The 21,004-nt window shown below is 36.6% G+C and overlaps 1 protein-coding gene across 1 annotated transcript in view; it reads right to left on the bottom strand.

Annotated features, from left to right (window-relative positions):
• PCP4 (Purkinje cell protein 4) overlaps window positions 1-21,004 on the bottom strand; it is a 68,119-nt gene that overhangs the window by 31,142 nt on the left and 15,973 nt on the right. Inside the window, exon 2 of the mRNA XM_034423973.2 lies at window positions 18,055-18,106. Coding sequence (XP_034279864.2) covers window positions 18,055-18,106 — 52 coding nt within the window. The remainder of the gene's footprint in view (window positions 1-18,054; window positions 18,107-21,004) is intronic.

Below are 21,004 nucleotides of genomic sequence, written 5' to 3'. Positions count from 1 at the left end.
CCTAAATGGAGCTGTGATTTTTGACTTTTCTATAGTACTTGATGTAGTGTGTCAAGCTATATTTTTGCCAACACAATGGATTTTAGTACTACTTCCTAAATTACAAGCCATATCTGGCCTTCAGCGTGCAACTTGTCAGGGAATGGTGGGCATTGCAGTAGAAGATGTTTGTACCTAAATAATAGGCAGAGAAGAGATTCATACTTTTTTTGCACAAATTTTTTTTAGATGTTCTTTAAAATATGGAAGAATCCTTTGAATTTACCAATCAAATGACTTTCTATGAATCTTAGTTTTCCCTTCTCTGCCATCTTATTTACCTTGACAGCTGTATCCGGTTTTGTAGCTTTTTATTCATTGAATAGGGACTGTTGAGCGGGGTGTGTGTGTGTGTGTGGAATCCCACTCAATTATAAGTACAGATTAATCTGACATTTGGTTTAACGTATTTAAATTCTAATTGGCAAAGTTTTATTTGTTCAGTCCAAGTCCACCATATTATTTATAACTTAGTTTCTATGGGAAATAATCTAGGGAAGCATTCAATATGAAAGTTACTAGAGAGATAAGTAGAACTTCTCAGTTCCTGAGGGAATGTTTTCTGTTGCTAGCAATGACGGCATAATCTGTCCTTTCTTTCTTTACCTCCTTGCCTAGAACACTGAGATATGAAGTTTCCTAGGGTAACAAGGATTACGTGCTTTAATAGCTAGCACACTGGGGAGAGGGGTGCCATGTCAGAGCAAGCAATTTAAATGAGAAAAATAAAGCTATAAAATAGGCTAAAGAATCCAATGCAGTTTAACTTCCTTCCTCTCTCCCTTTTTAAACTATTTCCTGTCACTTTGCTATCCAACATTTACATTACATTTATGTAATATTAATATTGGTTCTAAAGTGCATGTGTGCAGTGCAATGAAAATTAAACATTTCCGGAGTTTTATAGAAGATAAATACGTTCTATGTAAATGATTGTTTGCCAGTTTGCTCCTGTGAAGAATAGTGAAGTAACAGCATGGGGATATGGATGCACCGGTGAGAAAACTTATTTTTCTAAATTATCAGACAGAGATTTGTTACAGCTGTAGTGGTCCTGGAAATAAACACACTCACAATAACTATCACATTGATGAGTGTTTTGCTAGCAGTAGATAAAGATGGAAACAATTTCTTGCCAAGCTGGTTTCCAGAATCTCTTAGTACTGTGTATACTATAGCTTTTATACTGAATAATCTTTTCTGAAAGGTTCTCCCCACCAGCTCACCATATGAGTCAGATGAACATTTTGCATTCAGCCTGGATGAATGAGCATGTCAAATGTTTCTCTAAAATGGATTGGCCAGGCTCTCTCAGTTGACAGCTTGCTGGGAAGTCCATGTTTTAGAGCAGACCATATTTCTTTCACTCATTAGTGTTGCAATTTCCCTCAGGGAACTTCTTTTCGTATCTATTTTTCTGCCAAAAAACTGTATGTATGGCCTGCCAACTCCCTGCAGGCTGCAGTTTCATTCCGAAGCTCATTTTAGAGCACATTTAGAGTTTGTTCTGAGTCTGAGCTTCCATTCACATTTCAGTGCCAGTTGGGACCCCTGGAAGTTTCTGCTGTCTCAAAGTATCGATTTGGTGAAGAGTGCTCTAAAGCCCACCCAAACTACAGAATACATGCTACCCATCTTTACTGGCTATCCACCTGAATATTTGGGAACTACTTCTGAGATGAGAAAAACATATACGAGGGTCTTGTGTCATTTTGAATAAATATGTAGCATGGCTTGCAGTAATGAATTAGTTAACTGAAACTTGAAATAAAAGGTCAGATAAAAACTGGTGTAATTTCCTTTTGCAGTGTCTCTGACCTTTCCTTTTTTTTTGTGCTCTGCTGAACTTTGATTATCAGAATCTTCTGTGAATTTCCCCACTTCTATTAAGGATCAAATATACTGGCTGTCAGGAGGAACTATAGAAGACAATTTATTTATTTATTTATTGGTTCAATTTATATGCCGCCCTTCTCCGGAGACTCAGGGCGGCTTACAATGTGTTAAGCAATAGCCTTCATACTTTTGTATATACCTGCTTAGTAGGGCTTTCGCCCCCCCCCTAAGCGCTGTTCTTTTTTATACAAAGTCAGCTTATTGCCCTCACAACCTGGATCTTCATTTTACCTACCTCGGAAGGATGGAAGGCTGAGTCAACCTTGAGCTTGGTGAGATTTGAACTCGCAGTAATTGCAGGCAGCTGGCAGCTAAGTGCTACTTAACAGCACTTTAGTCTGCTGCACCACCAAGGCTCCTTACAATACTTATCAAGAATTGTTAACAATTGTCAGCATTTGTTAATCTTCAGTTTAATATATTCAGCAGGCTCTTGACTGGAAAATGTCCTGACAAATTGTAATCCAAGTCTGGCAAGCTAAAATTGTGGTCTGGTTTACAATTCTCCACTTCCCTGTGTCACAAATGGCAGAAAATCTTCTGAAAATCAGTGAGTGCTAAATTTTTCCAAACTGAATACAATTCAGCTAAATAAATAACATATTGCTATATTTAAGATAAATAATTTTAGAAACTTATTCTCATTTTTAAAGGCTTCCCCACTACCAGTCGAGAAAACTTGGAGAGCAATTCCAGTCAGATGGCCAAATATTCTTGCTTGGTGTAAAGTAATTCCTGGTGTTTTCTCTCTTGGACTAATGAAAGGATGGAAAGGCACAGCAGTCTGACAAAGTCTACTTTGTTTTAAACCTCCAATTTCATTTTATGAAGAAACTTGTGAATTTTTGTAACCAAGCAAGGTTTTTGGACAGGTGGAACTTGACAAAAGATCATGTTATACCAGTATCTCTAGTATCTGCTAAAGGTAGAGATCCATTTGTTTAAAAAACCAAAATCTTTTGCCTTGTGAATTTTCTCAGAAAATACTATACACTTCAGAGTACATTGTTTAATTTCTTTTATACAGGGAAAACCAGATCTTTGAAGGCCTTAAAGCACAAAGCCTCCTGATTTACCTGATTGAAATCTTTTGCAAAGGAAATCTATTTTTTATAAACATAGTGAATTGTAAATCATCTCCTGTACTAGACTGCATTACTTAGAACAATAAAAGAGTACTAGAAAAGGCACTGACATACCATTATAATTAATTCTGAAAGTTCATCTTACTGGAAAAGTTCAACTGAACAAAAGCAACAGTACTCTTAGCTAGTCAATGCAGCACCTGTTCTCACACAAGTCAAAGGATGAATAAACAAATTTGCTTTTATACCTGCATTTTCAGTGCAGAAATGTCTGCTCTTTTACCAGAGCTAAAGCTGAATATACTGTAAGTAACTCTCGACTTATGGCCAAACCTTCCAGAATGAAGTGAAAATTTAGTGTTTTCACTCATTTTTAGGTCTATTCCCCTCCAGTATGTCAAGGGATTTTATTAGTGAACATCATCACTCTTGTGATTGTTCTTCCCAATGGGGCAGGAAAAAGACCTGGACCTCGTGGATGTGGTGGGAGACCCAGACCCTCTCCCTAGTGCTCCACTTAATCACAACTGGGACAGCCACATGACATCTCACCTAAAAACTGCTTTGCTCAATAACCAAGATTCTGAGCCCAATTGTGATCATAAATGGAGGACTACCTGTAACATTTTTATGACAGAGGGCTGCACTTAAATGCTTTTGGACAAATTGAATTTGTCCATTTATGATTGGCAAGGGGAAAGGACTGAATCATATATTTGAATAGGCATTTCCATTTTTAGGGGGAAATGGAGGTATGTTATCTCCCTTCTACTTTTAATTTTGCTAATCCTATTTGGAGAATTATATTTTAGTTTTCTACATTTCCCATCTCAATGCTACAACACTATAGATTGAACTCTGCATCTGATGAGTAATTGGAATGAATTCTCAGGATTGAAAGAGTCTCTGTGGTTGTCAAGAGATTCATGTCACATCAGCTTTACATCAAAGATAGAAAAACATTTTATATGCTATGGTTATTACCAGAAGAACTTATTTTCAAGGATTTCCAGACAGGAAAATACACACACACACACACGCACACACACACACACGCGCGCACACACACACACACACACACACACACACACATGCTATGTTGTTGTTTCTCACTCTGGAAGTGCAAACTGTCCAGATACATCAATGTGTTCTAACTACACTGTTGATCTATCGGTGGTATGATGGATATAAGAAAGAAATTAAAGAATATAATTGTATTATAATTGAATTTATGGAAATGTGCATACTTTTACATTTATTTACACCCTTGCCATCCACAATTTAAAGATTTTTCATATAAAAAGGAAATATCTAGATGTTTTCTTTCATAAAACCACAGAACTAGCAAAAGGAAGGCATTGGAGAGAGAATGAATAATTTTCATGTAATTAGGCAAGAGCATGCCTTTAAAATCATTTTTCTGCTTAGTTAGATTATTTGGCAGAGAACTCTGTGGCTTAAATGCCAGAAGAGAAAGGCAGCCCTGACCTATATCACTGCCAGCCATACCTCGGGCATGATTATTGCAGCAGCTATGCAGATTGGAGGAAGCACTTCTTAATGGAGATTTCTTTTCCTGGGCTCACAGCTCTGCATGCTCAAGAGGGACAACTTAATATCCCTCAGGTTTTCCACAGTGATTACTTCAATTAAGCTGTTAATCTGAAAAGTTTTCAAACTGCTGCCATTTAATTTACTTGGATATGGATGAGCAAACTGAGCTTCACATTCTGTTGAGCATCATATAAGCTCAGGATTGGTTGTAGGGCCATTTCTATTTAGGAAGTTGAGGAACACATTTTGAGGATGCACTTGGAAGGCCAGATTGCACCAGAGATACCACTGAAATATTCAAAATGTAACATTATAAATCCAAATTTTTGCTGAATTTCAAAATATATGTAAACTTTTACCTGGGTGTGGTGGGTAAAACAAATAGCTTAAAGGAAGGATAAAATATGAATATGACCAATACAAGGGAAAGTATACTTTCTAGGTGCTGTTTTGTTGCTGATAATACAGGCTAATGAAAGTAACTAAACTTAGATGTTAACTGAACTTAAATGCTTTCTCTCTAATGAGTGGATTGCAGTGTAGATTACAGGAAAATTCTTCAAAACAATGTAAGTAACAATAGACACATATTTGCTCCTGATTTATAAGTCTTCTGCTGTTCTAAATTCTGTCACTCTTTCAAGCTGAGTCTTCCAATTATGGCAAATTACATGGTAATTTTGGAACATCAAGCTAAATGTATTATGCTAGCTGTTCACATTAGAAACACAAAACGCTTCCAGATTATAATCATTAACATCATATATTATCGGCAGGTTAAGTGACATCAGTTTTAAAGATTTTCAGCTTTGATTAAATTAAAAGCATATCACTTTATTAAAAATGGGTTATGTAGTTATATTTTTTTAAAAGCTGCTATTTTTAAATGGACATTCATGGCATAGCTGCGCCTGTTTCTTTCCCCATACATTTCACCATGACTAGAAAGAGAATATCTGGGCTTTATAAAGTTCACAGATTGCATAAAGAACAGAAAACTGGTAGCATACTGTGAGACAAGAATACAATCCTACACTATAGGAAGAGAATTTTGCCACACCACCTAGCCTGTCTCTAATGATTATGAGTTTACAGATGCTTTGGGATGATGATTTTTAGAAATGTATCATTGGTATTGTGGCATTAGGACTATGACTATAACCTCATTTGCATCTGAGCACAGCACAAATATGATTTGCCAACATCTTTTATGTTTCTGCTGGATTTCCATGCTCTTGCCTTCTTCCAGCCCCCAAGACTGGAAGACAGGCATCAGTTGCCTTTCAACATTCTCTCCCAAGTTTGTGAGCAGAGAAACTGGATGGCTGATTTCCCCAAGTTCCTACAGATAGATTAATTTGCTAATTTTTAAAGGACATGAGTTCTCCTTAGCTAAATCAGAAGCACTTACATATTCTGAAAAAGTTCAATAGGAGGAAGTCCCCCTCATGTTGTCTTTACTTGAGATAAACTCCAAGCATAGAAAGCCACTTGAAAGATAAATATGCAAAGACTAGATACTAGTGCACCCTCTAGAATTTCTCTGAAACATGCTTGAAAGAACTTTAAACAGCAAATCTAAATCTTCAAAGTGAATGGTAATGTGTATTGCCTGTGATTCACTAGTCAGATGGGGGAGCAAAACCTGACCTAACGTGGAGGGCAAAAACAATAGTAGAGGGGGACCGGAAATTCTATAAGTGAAAAAGCTGCTGTTGCAAATTATTAATGGAAAATGTAAAGGCTGAGGATTATCTGGGGATTGATTGAATCATTTTATCTTCTGGTTTTGGCCTGAGTTATGGCAAATGTGCAAGTTGAAGCCATGGTCAGGTTCTTTACTGACTTACATGTGGCACAGAAGCCCAGATGTCCTCTCATTTCTATGCATTAGTTTATCCAGCTGTGGATCATGCTCTGGTTTGGGGATAGACACTCAAATAAACTTTTAGCTGATGTGAAGTTTCAATACACCAATATATTATCCAAAGCTCATACATTTAAAAGACGCTGCATGAGACTTCCGGTTTGACATCATGGCGAGATTTGACACAAGGAGCGGGGCTCTGCGAACTCACGCTGAATCCTCCTCATTTGAGGGCCCCCCAAGGGGCTAAAGTCACCCTGTAGGGGTGATGAAGAAAGGAGGGGCATCCTGCAGGTCGTGGAGAGTGGTGGCTCTCCAGTTGGACCCAGGGATTCCCTCCCATCCAACAGTGAAGAGGAGAGGCAGGCATTATGGCTGCCGTGAAGCTGGGGCAGCCGAAGAAGCAAAGAATTTACTGTGCGGTGCAGATGAACAGTGATTGGAACTGGGTGAGGTGATTCTTTTTTTACCTAGAACCTAACCCCAAAGAAAATAAACCCTTGAAAAGAGACTCTTTGAAATGCTTGTCAAAGAGGCAAATAATTACAGAGAGAAAAATTATAGACACGAAAGAAAAGGAACTAGAGAGCAAAAATCTTTAAAATATAGAAAGATTGGATTTTTAAACTTTATTGGCAATATTTTGGTAAGGCATTTTAAAATGCTGGAATTATTTGTCTGAATATTGACTATTTGCAAAAAACTGAAATAAATATTTTTTATTTCAGATTTTATGCAACATTGAAATTCAAGCTGAAGGCGCCATCTACTGGTGAATGGAATATATACTAAACTCCTACAACCTTGGGACGTACTGATAAGACAAAGGGAAAAAAAGTGGAAATAAATAACACCTGGAGGACTGCTATGCTATCTACTGTTCTATATCTGTCTACTTCATGGTTATTGGAGGTTTAACTGTGAGATTATGGAAGACATCTAAAGAAAGCAACTTTTAAATGCCAAGATCTATGACTAAATTTACAGAGTGGATTTAAGGAGACATTTGGAAATCTCCCTGGATTATCTAAATGGAACTAATTGATTAACTATGGGACACAAAGAACTATACCTATTGCATTCCCCTGAGAAGCAATGCTAGGATTGAACAAATGGTTTCTAAAATGGCTTTCTGATATCATAGACAATTGAGACTTTGACAGACTACTGACAGGCTATTGAGCAATGTTTGGACCTATCAAAATAAGACAAATTCAAATACTTTGGTCACCTAATGAGAAGGAAGGACTCACTGGAGAAGAGCCTAATGCTGGAAAAGATTGAGGGCAAAAGGAGAAGAGGATGACAGAGAATGCGGTGGCTGGATGAAGTCACTGAAGCAGTAGGTGTGAGCTTAAATGGACTCCAGAGGATGGTAGAGGACAGGAAAGCCTGGAGGAACGTTGTCCGTGGGATCACGATAGGTTGGACACAACTTTGCAACTAATAGCAACAACAAAATAAGACAAGATGTTGCATCGGATGAGATGAGTGAATTTAAAAAAAAAATGGTGTTGATGCTCTGCAGTACTTATGATATGTTGATAAAAAACCACAGGGAGATAAAAGACTTAAAGCATGACATTGTGGGGAAATCAGAAAATATTCAACAAGGGACAATGAATAAAGATCATAAAACACAGGAAATAGAGGAGATAATAGAAAGACCAGAGGAAAAGACAGAACAGATAAATCAACAAATAAAACAAGAAGAGAAGAAGGAGAAGACAATAAAGACTTACGAATCAAATAAGAAATAAATATATATAAAGAAATCAAAAAATGGGATGGGATAAAAAGATATTTTAGAAGAGAAGATAGGGGCTTGGGCAAATCCTCCAGAGCTATGGCAGCAAAAGATAATAGAGATGGAAGAAATATTTGAGTTAAAAAGGAAAGATGTAGACAGAGACAAAGACCCAAGGGAGAAGTTTGGGAGACTAGTCAAAAAATGAATAAGAATTTAAATACTAAAGCAGGCAAGAGAGTATGGTTAGAAAGGGAATGCTGTTTAATATAAGATTGGCTTTATTGAGAGCTAGAATAGAGGTAGAAACAAGATCACAGGGGAATATCATTATACATATTTTTATATAATTTACTAAAAGTAATAGCTAGATGTAAAGATTAGATGTTGAAAGATGGTATCACTATGTATGTTTCAATAATATTGTGATTGTAATTAGAATGGCACACAAAAATGCTGAACAACAAACAATGAAGGAACACACTCTAATACCAATATGTATAATACTATATTTACATAAGTATGATTAATGTAACAAATATTAATATTATTATTATTGTCGGTATTTAAATGAATGATACCCAGATACCTCATTGTTCATATAATGATATTGATGTATATCCAAAAATAATTAAAAAAAGAAAAGAAAAGACTCTGCATGTATAGTGGGAGGGGAGGTATTTTATATTTATTTTGATAATATTTACCAACAAATTAGTGAAACATTGTTTTCAGCAAAAATGTATTCAAGGACCACCTTAAAGTTTGTTAAAACTGTTGCCAAATAAGGAACATGCTAAACTCAGGAACCAAACTTTAGCCAACTTTGAATGGACGTACACTCCATCTAAAAATATAGGACTACACCTAGGAATACTTCTTGAACCTCAGCACATATAATGATGGCAGCTACAATAGTTGTGAAACATTTTGAGTTGATTTGATTTGGTAACTGTAGATGTCGTACAACCCATCTTACAATATATTTAAATACGCAAAAATTGCAATTGATAAAAATAAACTCTCCCTTCAGTCAACCTGGATTCCTACTGACTATGTGGACACATGTATCTTGTCTTATTGGCAGCAATACATATATGTTTTACCACTGCTTTTGTGTGGATTGTTTTTTCAAGATTTCAATCTAGGCTACAATTCTGATTTTTTTTCTAGGGGGCTCCATTTAAATATGAATGAAATATAACCCTGTTTGATTAGCCAAGATTTGACTAGGTGCTGCCTTCTGCTGTGACACACACAGTATCTTTTGCTCTTTAATTTGTCTGAGAAAACATCTTCAATCAGCTTTGGTGTGGATATGTATGTGCATACATACAAACTGAAATAGAACAAAACATAGGAATTTGCATTCTGCACAGACAGCATCAGATTCATCAGCTTCCACTATGGAAAAAGCCAGTGCAACAAATATGCAAGTAGTCCTCAACTTATGACCACAGTTGGAACCAGAACGTCCATTGCTAAGAAAGGGGATTGTTAAGTCAGTCATACCTGATTTTATTACTCTTTTTGCCATGGTTGTTAAATGAATTGGGTGATTGTTAAATGAATCTGGTTTCCCCATTGACCCTGTTTGCTGAAAGCTTCCAGGGAAGGTCACAAATGCTGCTCACATGACCCTAAGATGTTGCAACCAATGTAAATACATGTTTGTTTCCAAGTGTCCGAATTTGGATCATGTCACCATGGGGATGGAACAAAGGTTGTGAGGTCAATTACTAAGTCATTTGCTTAGCACTGTCATAATTTTGAACAGTTGCTAAAAGAATGGTCGTAAGGTAAGAACAACCTGTAGAGAACAAAAGGGATAGGCTTGATTTTGCTGTATTTTTGAAAAGGAGCTTGCCTCCCTCTGATAACAATTTATGTTAGTAGCATTCTAGGATTCAAGCTGCCAAAATTTGTCCAAAAATGGCTGACTCTGATGGTCTGATTCAGACTAAGACAGTTGCAAGTTATTTCAAAGCTGAAGAAAGCATGCACACATGCACACCCGTGCACCCGTGCACACAAACACACACAAAGGAAGATCCAATGTCATTGCCAGTTACAGTGAATATTTTATTCTATAGCAACATAAAACCAGCTCTGAGAAACACAGAGTACATTCATTGTAAATACCAAAAATTTTGTCTACAAAAAAAGATATGCAAACCTGTTGTTTTGTTCTAAGAAAATATATTTACCAGAACAAAATAATGGCAAGAGCCAAAATAATACATCTGCCATTTTCAAAGTTGAATTCCACCAGGCTTGATGGACAGGCTATCATAACTTTTCACTGTAGTAGTTCAGTTTTTAAATAAGCTATTTTTCCTCACACTGGTTTTAACAGGAGGAAAAATACAGCAGATGCCGACTGATGTAACTGTACATTTATTTATTAAAGTTCTACACTACCCATCCCATCTAAATGACCTATCAACACCACAGCTTTCCCCCAGTTATGCCCAGAAGTGATGGGGGCGTGTTGTTGGCAATTATAAATGTGAACTGATATCACTTATTATTCTATTCTTAAAAAGTGAATCCTGACCTGCATCTTCAGGTCTCTCCTATGACACAAAGACTGCACAATTTCTATTGGTTCAAGGGGAGCCCCAAGTTTGCATGACATGCATAGAGCAAAAAATAGGCAAAACTGGTAAACTAAAAGCAATGTGGGTAGGTTGCACTGGTCTACCTGTACATCTGTACATTTATATGCTGTAGCGTAGATGGGGACAATTCCACATAGCGTGTTTTTAAGTCTTTGCAATACAGTTTGCCTCTTAATCAGCATTTGATGTCAAGATAGCAGAAGCCTGGGGAAGTTCTTTTTAATAAAAAGGTTTTAACATTTTCGTTTTTCCACACCAACCAATATGGATCTACTTTATTTTCCTCTTAGGCAAATTATTAGAAAGCTATGGAAATTATGACCTATCATGCATTAATTTTATAAATATCTAAACAAATAGCTATTTAAAAGGAATTTTCTTGGCCAAACAGGACACATCCCTTTTTAAAAAGAAAAAGGACAGGCGATGAGAGGAGTTAGTAATTCAGGATTGCAATTTTGTAGAATAAATGAACTGGGAAGCCACACTTCATTGGTTTTGATGCAGTTTTCCACTTATAAAATATGTGAGACAGTTTGTATGGCAATCCTTTTTAGGGTTGCCAGGTGTCCACTATTTGAGCGGACAGTCCACTTTTTTCACATTATGTTCACTATTTTTTTTCACAAAATAGTGGACTTTTTTTATTCAAAAGCTTTGTGATGAAATGGTACGTAATCTAAAGCTGTACAGTCTAAGAGAATAAGGATAGGAGAATCGCGTTTTGTCTTTTTTTTCATAAGTTAGAATGAGACAAAGATTGAATATCCATTGAACTCGATTCTCCGAAAAAATTAATGATGAGATTAAAATAAAAATATATTATAAAATTATGTACAGTTCACATTTTAAAAATGTATTGTAGCTTGTGTCGAGTGATGAGAGTGACAGCGGCGAGATTTCGAATTCTTTAAAATGAAAGAGAGGAGTGTACAAATACATCAAAGACTGGGAAGCTACTTTTGCATGGATTACCAACAACGAAACCGACAGAACAAATACGACGGCCTACTGTAAATTGTGTCAGAAATCGTTCACAATTGAATATAATGGTATAAAAGTTGTCACACAGCATGCAAGCACAAAAAATCATTTAGATAAGGAGAAAATAGCTTCCAGCAACAAGCGAATCAATTCATTTTTCATTGTTAAAGACTCCTCTTTCAGTGAGAAAGTGACTGTAGCTGAAATGGCTGAAACTTACCATGGGATCAAACACAATATTTCTTTCCTGGCTCAAGATTGCGGTATTAAGTTAATGAAGCAAATTTTTGATGATTCAGAAATTGTAAAAAAGATGTCTTGTGGAAGAACCAAATCATCAGCTATTGTCAATGAGGTTTTGTATCCTTTTTCTATTGAGTTGGTTCTCAATGATCTTAAAACTGGAATTCCATTTTCTCTCTCCACTGACGCATCAAACAAGGGAAATCGCAAAATGTATCCCATTATTGCACAATATTTTACTTGTGAAGAAGGACTGTGGGTGAAAATGTTTGACTTTTATGAGGATTCTTTCGAAGATTCTACATCAATAAAAAATCAGTTGTGTCGAGTTCTTAGTGATAATGAATTGGAAATAAATAATGTTTCAGCTTACTCAGCAGATAATGCATCGGTCAATTATGGAGTGAACAAATCTGTTTACCAAAAATTATTGCTGGAAAATGACAATATTGTAGCTGCTCATTGCAATAATCACATTTTACACAACAACGCAAAAAATGCATTAAAGTAGTTATTTTTTGATATCGAAAATGTAGTGCTGAAGGTTTTTGCCGAATTTTCGAATTCTGCGAAGAAACGAGAAGAGTTGAAATCATTTTTTGAGTTTTGCGAGTCAGAAATCCGTGAAGTTTTGCGCCATGTTCCAACATGTTGGTTAAGTTTGTTTAAAGCGGTCGAAAGACTTCTTTTAAACTGGATACCTCTAAAATCGTATTTTATTTCTCTTGGATCTGATGAGTGCCATAAGGTTATCTGGAACCTTATTTCGGATCAAGAAAATGAACTTGCAAAGGACGATGAAACAACAATTTCAGGGTTGTATTTATATTTCATGCACTTCTTCATGTCAATAATGCAAGACACCCTACTGAAGCTGGAAAGCAAGAAAATTCTTGCATGTGATCTTCACATTATCATGTGTAAGCTGCGTGATTCTTTGCAAAAAAAAAATATGATGAGCAGTTTTTTGGAATGAAAGTTTTATTTGCCTTACGTAAAAAACATTTGCCTGAGAATGTCATGCAAAAGTTAAAGAAAGAAGCCATCAACATGTATCAAAGAGCCATTGCGTACCTAGAAAAGTGGTATAATTTCACCGATTCAGTATATGAGACGCTAAATTGTTTCAATCTAATTGATCGCAATAATCCTTCAACTTTAGAAGAAATGATGAACATCTGGTTATTATCACCATGGCAAGAAGAACTTCCACCCAACACTCTCTTTGATGAAATTTTTGCCTTAGAAGTTTATGTTCATCTACAGGGCGATTCATCCCTTGATAAGTGGACGTACTTTTTCAAGAAAGAGCCAGCTCCGAGTTTACTGAAACTGTTCCAGTATTGTGCATCAATTCCGGTATCAAATGCAAACGTTGAACGAATTTTTAGCATCATGGGAAATTTGTGGACTGACGAACATAACCGACTGCTTGTACCATCAGTTTGAAGTGAACATTGTATATTTTTTAATATTTTTCAATGTTGTACTGAAATTAAAGAATTATTCCTTAAACACAAAGAATTGATCAAAGCTGCGCAGTCAAATAAAAAATACACATGACAGCAAAGTAAAATGTAATTTAATATTTTACATATTATTATAATATATTTGATGTTTTGAATTTTAAGTAAAGTTTTGAAGTGATTATTTTAATACGTGTTAAAATGTTTGTAAGAAAATATATAATTTAATTGTAATTTTTTTTTATTTTTTTACTACTTAACCCGCCCACCCACCCACCCACTTGCCCACTATTTTTTGGAAGCAGACCTGGCAACCCTATGTAAGAGGCATAGAGGCTGGTGTGAAGGCAGGTGACTTACAGGAAGTGCTGAGCAAGGGGAAATGTGCTTATGACAACATGGAGAAATTTAAAAAGATGGTTGTGCAAGCATGAAGATCAGGAGTTGTGGAGCATTTCCTCTTTCTTGGGTTGCAGTTATTTTCTGTGAAAAAAGAACACCATGCACATGGCCAACTCTATCTGCCAAGGTGCTGAAGACTGGAATATTCTTTTTATCTGTCCTAGAAAGGCAGATTCTCCAGCAAGTACACCTGCCCAATCAAAACAGCTGTTGGGTCTTGCCAAAAGGTACCGTTTTATCTTTGTGTTGTCATGGAATGAATAATTAAATATTTAAGAACATTGTGTTTCATTATTGTGTTATATAGCACAAAACAGCAAGTCGCCCAGTCTTAAGCAAATAAAACCAATTCTGTGCATTTTTAATGATTTAATCTCAAAATGCAAAATGATGCCTTTTAGAAAATCAACAGATGCTCATAAACCCAACATTAGTTATAACTGCCTTGCTGCAGAGCTGAAGACATGAAGAGACCCTAGAATGTTTCAGTATCAACCTCCTGAAATGGAAAAGAAACAGCCTTTCGGGCATTCACACAAAACTCTAGAGGAAATACTCCAATACCAGTATAAAATGCACCATGGGTGGAAAACCCTTTGAACCACAATGTCCATACAGGTTGCCTACATCTGGTGTGGTCTCCACATGTGCAATATTTTCCACTTCTTCCGTTCAGTGATGCACACTCTTTCACAGGACTTCCCCCACCAATCCCAATTACAGGAGATGAAAATTCAGGCTAGTCAGCTAATTAGTAGGGGAAGAAATGTAGAATATCTACCTGCTAGCATCTGCATAAAAAGTATACTTCAGTCTAATGACTGAGATTACAGCATTGTTTTAATGGAAGACATTATTTCCTGTTTACCTCATAAGGTGGACAAATGACTTGAAGGGTGAATCCAGGAGAAGAGGATGGGAGGGAGAAAACCATCTGTCTGCTAATCCTTTCTGTGTCATTCAGAATCATCAAACAAAATATTTCTGTGAGATATTTAACTAACATATGATGGGCTACCATTATGGAATGGATCTGGTCCTGTTTGGCTGAACAGTTTTATTCTGACTATTGCAGAATAAGATGACTGGAATTGTGGACAGGAGCACACGCTACTGCTGCAGATTTCAGTGAATCTAATAACTACTGGGCTAAGGCAGGCTGTTCTTTTTTAAAAACAGACAACGTTCTGCATAGCTCTGACAGAGGAAAGGGAGAAAATTTGGATGGCTATTTATTTCTTTATTTCTTTATTTAATAATCAAATGTACATCAACTGCACAAATAGCAACTCTGAGCGGTGTACAACAATGGGATAAAATAGCAAACATAAAAACGACAGATAAAATTATTAAAAAATGTATCAGTAAATATAAGGGGTGAAATGCTCCTGGTTCGGATTGGATCGTCCGATTCGGTAGCGATGGAGGTGGGTGGTTCGGAGAACCGCTAGCAAAAATCCCTGCCCCGCCCCATTGCCCAGCTGAGTCGCGCAATCATCAGAGGCTTTTTTTTTAATTTTTAAAAGCATTTTTTCTATAACCTCTTTGGCCGAAAAAATGCTTTTAAAAGTAAAAAAAAAAAAAAGCCTCTGATGATCGCGCGGCTCAGCTTGGATCATCAGAGGCTTTTAAAAGCATTTTTTCTACAACCTCTTCAGCCGAAGAGGTTGTAGAAAAAATGGTTTTAAAAGTAAAAAAAAAAAGGTAGCCACACCCACTCAGTCATATTACCCCACCACCACCAAGCCATGCCCATAGAACCGGTAGTAACAAATTTTACATTTCACCACTGGTAAATATCCTCTAAAGAAAAAAAAAAACCCTTAGGCGAAGGGAGGATAAAAATGCCCCCCAACAATAAAGCTATCTACGCAAGTCTCCAGTTCCCTAGGAGTTCCAGGCCTGATATATAACAAGCCTTTTCAAAAAAACCGAAAGGGATGGAGTTGGTTTAATGTTTCTTTTTGGGGGAGGAAGAAGTTCCATAAGGTGGACATCATAGCTGAGAAGGCACATCTCCTGGGACCCACCAAATGTAGGCCCCTAGCCAATGGTACCTGCAGCATGCCTTCTCTGCCACAGCTAATGAGAGATTTAACCACAGCAGATCTCAGTACAAAAATATTACACTTGAGATCTTATTTTGAGCATACTGTTCAAATTGAAAAATCGTCCATTGTACCCCATGCTCTTCTCCAGTGCATCCTGGAAACAGCAAGTGCCTTTTTTCAGGGTAGGAATAGTACAGCTGATTATCAGGCAGAGATTTAAAAAGGAAGGGCAAGCAATTGTTGTTTGGATACCCTTTTGCTCCATACACACCCCGCCCCTTCACCTTCTGGTACCAATTGTACAAAGTGAACCCACCCAGTCCATGAGCTGAGACTATTTCCTACTGAGAACAATTATAACAACAACAATAACAAAAACCTCATGTTCTCAAATAGACAACTGCTATTGCTTACTTGCTCATTGATTCACTTGACACAGACCAAATCAGCTCCGGTCTATTTATTTTTCATCTGAGTCAGCAAGCAAAATGCTGCTGCATATGGCAGATGAGAAGCAAGAGACAACTTGACATAGGTATCTGACAGGGGCAGGATTTACTGCAATTTAATACAGGCTTAAAAACTGCAGTATTATGCTTTCAAACCACCATATTATTTACCCTTTAGATAGCAAACCTCTACAGGGCATTATCCAGAAAGATCTATGAATACATCAAGAATATGATGCACACTCTCTGATACCATGATTCCATTTTTTCCCCCAATGTTAAAGACGAATGTGTTTGCAATATATAACCTGAATAGCACCATTGATATATCAGTGGCACTTTTAAAAGACCTAGGAAAGCCTTAAGATGTGTATAAAACCTATACAGAGAAAAAAACAGGGGGGGGGGGGAATATTTCCTTGCTCATCCCTAGAGAAAAGCCTACCTAGCAAAAATATTCTTGGTGATTACTACTGAAGAAAGGTGGATGGAAGAAAGGTTGGGGCGGCAACCTGTTTGCTTTGCTATCAGTGGTAAGTCTGACTGCTGGTGTTGGCGGGGAGAAGAATATATTCCCTTCCCATTTGAACAGATTTACAAATCCGTAGTTTTCCATCTCTTGCACATACATACAGCCTTCCCATAATCCCCTGTCCTACACTGACACTATTTGAAGCTATTTGAAGTCAGCTACTCTATTATGGAAAAAGAAATTCTACTAGTTCAGCTCTTACTTGGATATCATCAACCTCTTTTCTGCCAAAATAGCAAGTGTGGCTATGAGCTTAATTTTTCTAGAATCACCCCACTCACTCCAGCCTGTGCCAACAGCATGAATAGGAATATTTCCAGCCCATCATAGACAGACCAGAAGAACTGCCACTTCCATATTCAATTCAGTTTCCCCAAGCATAAGATATACTTGCAATCCTCCAAACCTTATGGTAAGAAAAGGAAACATCTTTTGACTAGAAATCCTTGGATCTTCATGGGAATAAAAAACCTTAACCCTAAAAAAAACCTAGTTAAACCCATGATGTTTTCCAGCTGCCATCTCTGCAACTCTTTTTCACAGAACCTGCTATTTAGCATGCTTAGAGAAGCAATGGAATTCAAGAGCCATCTCCACAAAGGTCCTCAGAATCACACGCTCGATACCTAATTTACAGAACAGGACCTTCTGGACAACGCAGGGGAAGAGTTATTTAGGTGCATTTTTGCCCCATCATAACTGCTTCAAATTCATGGAATAGACCAGGCCAAAGCCTTTCTGGAGCATGTATGTAATAGATCTCCAGCATGTGTGAAGGAAGGCAAAAGAAATGAAGATACATGGAGAAAGAGATGGAATGCTAAAAAGACAAAATCAAATTCTAAAAACCACAACTCACATCTTTAGATTGCTCCATCAAAAATTTCATCTTCTATGAATCATTTATATATTAAAAAAGAAGACTATCAAGATTTAAAGATGTCTTTAAAGCAAGGCTGACTCAGAACCAGTTAACTATTTTTTAATTTGTGAGAAGAGTTTTGACAAAGCCTGCTGTTTAAAGCAGACTTGCTGGGATGGTGGCTGACAGCAATTAGCTCTGTGTTTAGGTTTTTTGCAAGAGCCAGTGGAATTGAATATAATCCAACTATTCTTACCATTTTCATTAGGGGCCTTGCCTTTTCCGTTTGTTGCTCCAGCACCTTGTCTCTGAGAAAGAAAAGGAGGAAAAGGATGTTCATTAGCAGTTTGTTACAAGCTATATTAGAAAAAACACATTGTTATCAACCTAGTACCCATTTCGATTCCTACTCAGTATCAGTGTATTGTGGTTGTGGTCCGAACATTTTTCTCCTTCTGACAAGATTTCTGTGTTTTGAATTCTTTGGTCTTTGTTCCTATGGCTGCCAATCAAATTCTAATGCTCTCTAGCAAGTGTTACTCTGAGTCTTAATGTGACCTTTTAATGTAGGAAATAATACAAGGCTTCATGACATATTTATCTCTAAAATGTGTTTAATTCATTTGAAAGACATCTAACTTGATTGTCATCATTATATTTTTTACTAAATAATTTTCATAACTATGCATTGTGTGAATCTGTCTGAAACTCACAGTGTTTAGCTTTCTTGGATGAAAGCTATTTCCTACCCTCTTGTGTTGTATTCCATTACGTTCATCTGGCAAAATTAATTTTGACTTCTTTCTCAGACACCAATAAGAGTTTCTGCCTTTTCACTGTAACTACATGCTATATCAATATTTTCACTGAATCTTTCTTGCTCCAGTGTGGATCATGAAAAGAACTGACTGAAGGAGGACACTGTCTTGATCAGAGATAGCTCACAAGGCAAATCATTCCTTGCTATTAAGTAGCTTTCTGAACTGGACCTGCAGAATTGAATTTAACACCCTTTCTGACATGTCTAACCCCTGCCTTCTTCGAATTTTTATTTGATCATCAGGAGAAAATAGGTTGATCTGCTGATTAGCATGAAGAATTTCGGCTACTGAAGGGAAAACCAAAACAAGAGAATGACGTTGCAAGAGAAGTATAGGAACCTTTCAATAAAAACTGAAGGCAGCTAGCTTGAATTAGCAATATTTGTACAACAAATAAAGCTGGCATGATGTGTTGCTGAAGATAATCAGCCATTATTAATGCAACCATTTTCTTTCAGCTGAGAGGCCAGCTGCATCTAAAGCTTTCAAAAATGGCACTGCTGTTGCAACAGTTTTCCACAGAGTCAAAATTGTGAAGTAATTAGTGTATATATTGGTAAGAATCAGATTCCCCCAACTACAGTATTAAGCTATTAATTGACTTTAGATCCATCCATAAGGGATGGTGTGAAGATTCAATGAAGAGAGGAGAAAGCAATGGATGTTGCCTGAATGTCTTGGTGGCCAGCAATGCAAACATGTAGTTAAAAATAAATGTTTAAAATCTTAATGAATGTTCCTCCCTTTAGTTCAGAACCACTTCCTTTAAGCTCCTAGAGCATGGAAACTAATGTTATAATAAATATATTAGTTTTTAAAGTGCCACAAGCTTCTTTATTGTTTTTATCTGAGTCTATCTAGTCAATAACTATGAGAACTATTATAAATTGCCTTTGAGACTCCTGCATATTGAATGTCTGATTATGATTAGTGGGTAAAAGAATGTAGGGAAGACACTTTTGAAATATAAATCAACATCCTCCTGGCCTTGAGCAGAGTTAATACTCCTTCTAATAGAGTCACTTCTTAAGGATAAGATGTTTTTAAGGAATCACAGCAGCTGCTTTCCATTATGCCCAGGTGGAAAATGCCTGGTTTAAGGAAAGAAAAGTGTGCACATTATCTCCGTTATGTTCTGCAGTGGGACATACTAAGCCATGTCATATATGCATAGTATCTTCAATTATTTTCTGCAGAGGGGCTTTCTAAGCCATGTCACATATGTATACTATCCTTTATGAGAGGAAAAGTAATGTAAACCATCTTTTTCATATTTTATTTAAGCAGTTTATATCCAGTTCCGCTATAGGGTCCTGGTTTGCTGACAAAATTGCAGTTATAACTAAACTTGGTGATGTCCAACCCAAAGTCCACTCAGTTTGAAAGACACTTGCAGTGTGCAGACACCTATGGGTAAGAGCAAGAGCAAATTCAAACTGGCTTTGCAATGAACAAGCTTTTTGCTAACTAGAGGGGAACAACCCAGTCCATTTCAAATTCAGAAGTAGTTTACTAATTTCCTCCATCAACTTCTTTCAAATTGTATGTTTTAATAATGATTCACTTTGGTTTTAATGGCTGAAAACTGAGAATACAAGTTATATTAAGTAAGCACACTAAAATGATACCAGAGTTGTCTCCAAGCAGGTGAATTCCATATGTGTTGGACACCTTGTCCCATAATTTCTTTCACTATCTCTTGCTGATGAGCTATCTCAGCTACAATTAACATGAATGTAAAAACAGAATGATTATACATTTAAAAAGATAAACAATGTTGTTGTTATGAAGTTTAGGAGGTAACACAGTTTATGGTTGCTTGGGGCCATATAAATTTTCAAATTACTGGTTTTGCAAAACGTCAAAGAGACATCATTAAAAACTGCATAGAAAACCAAACTCATTATAAAAAGGGAAAGTAAAAAGTATAATACAAGCCAAAGGTATAATATAAACCACAGAGAATGATACGCATTATCATGAGAATTATATGGCATAAACCTTATGTTTCCAGAATTGTCAAACCTCTGAAAAAGTTGAAATTATTTTTTTGGAAATAAAAAGCCTTAAACTATCTCTATTACTTCTTTTCATCCATTTTTATCTTTCCTATCTTCTCTTCTATTTGTCTTTTTTTTTTTTTTTTAATGCCAAGGCAAATTGCTGCTGCTGTTATTTTTGTTTGGCAAAAGCTCAAATGGCAAAGCTGTGTTGTTGTTGGATAGGTGGGACAGAACAACTATTTTATGTTTTAGGTGTTGAGGGACAACACTGGTGTATTGATCTTGCAGAAGTTTTTGCAGCACATTCCTTTGGAGTCTTCATTTCAGGGAAGAAATGCCCCAAATAATGCCATCAGCATAATTTGGAACTTGCTGCAAGGCT

The sequence above is a fragment of the Pantherophis guttatus genome, chromosome 5, assembly GCF_059756535.1.
Source record: "Pantherophis guttatus breed Tessera chromosome 5, ASM5975653v1, whole genome shotgun sequence".
Classification (NCBI taxonomy): Eukaryota; Metazoa; Chordata; class Lepidosauria; order Squamata; family Colubridae; genus Pantherophis; species Pantherophis guttatus.
This window is presented reverse-complemented; position numbering and strand designations above follow the sequence as displayed.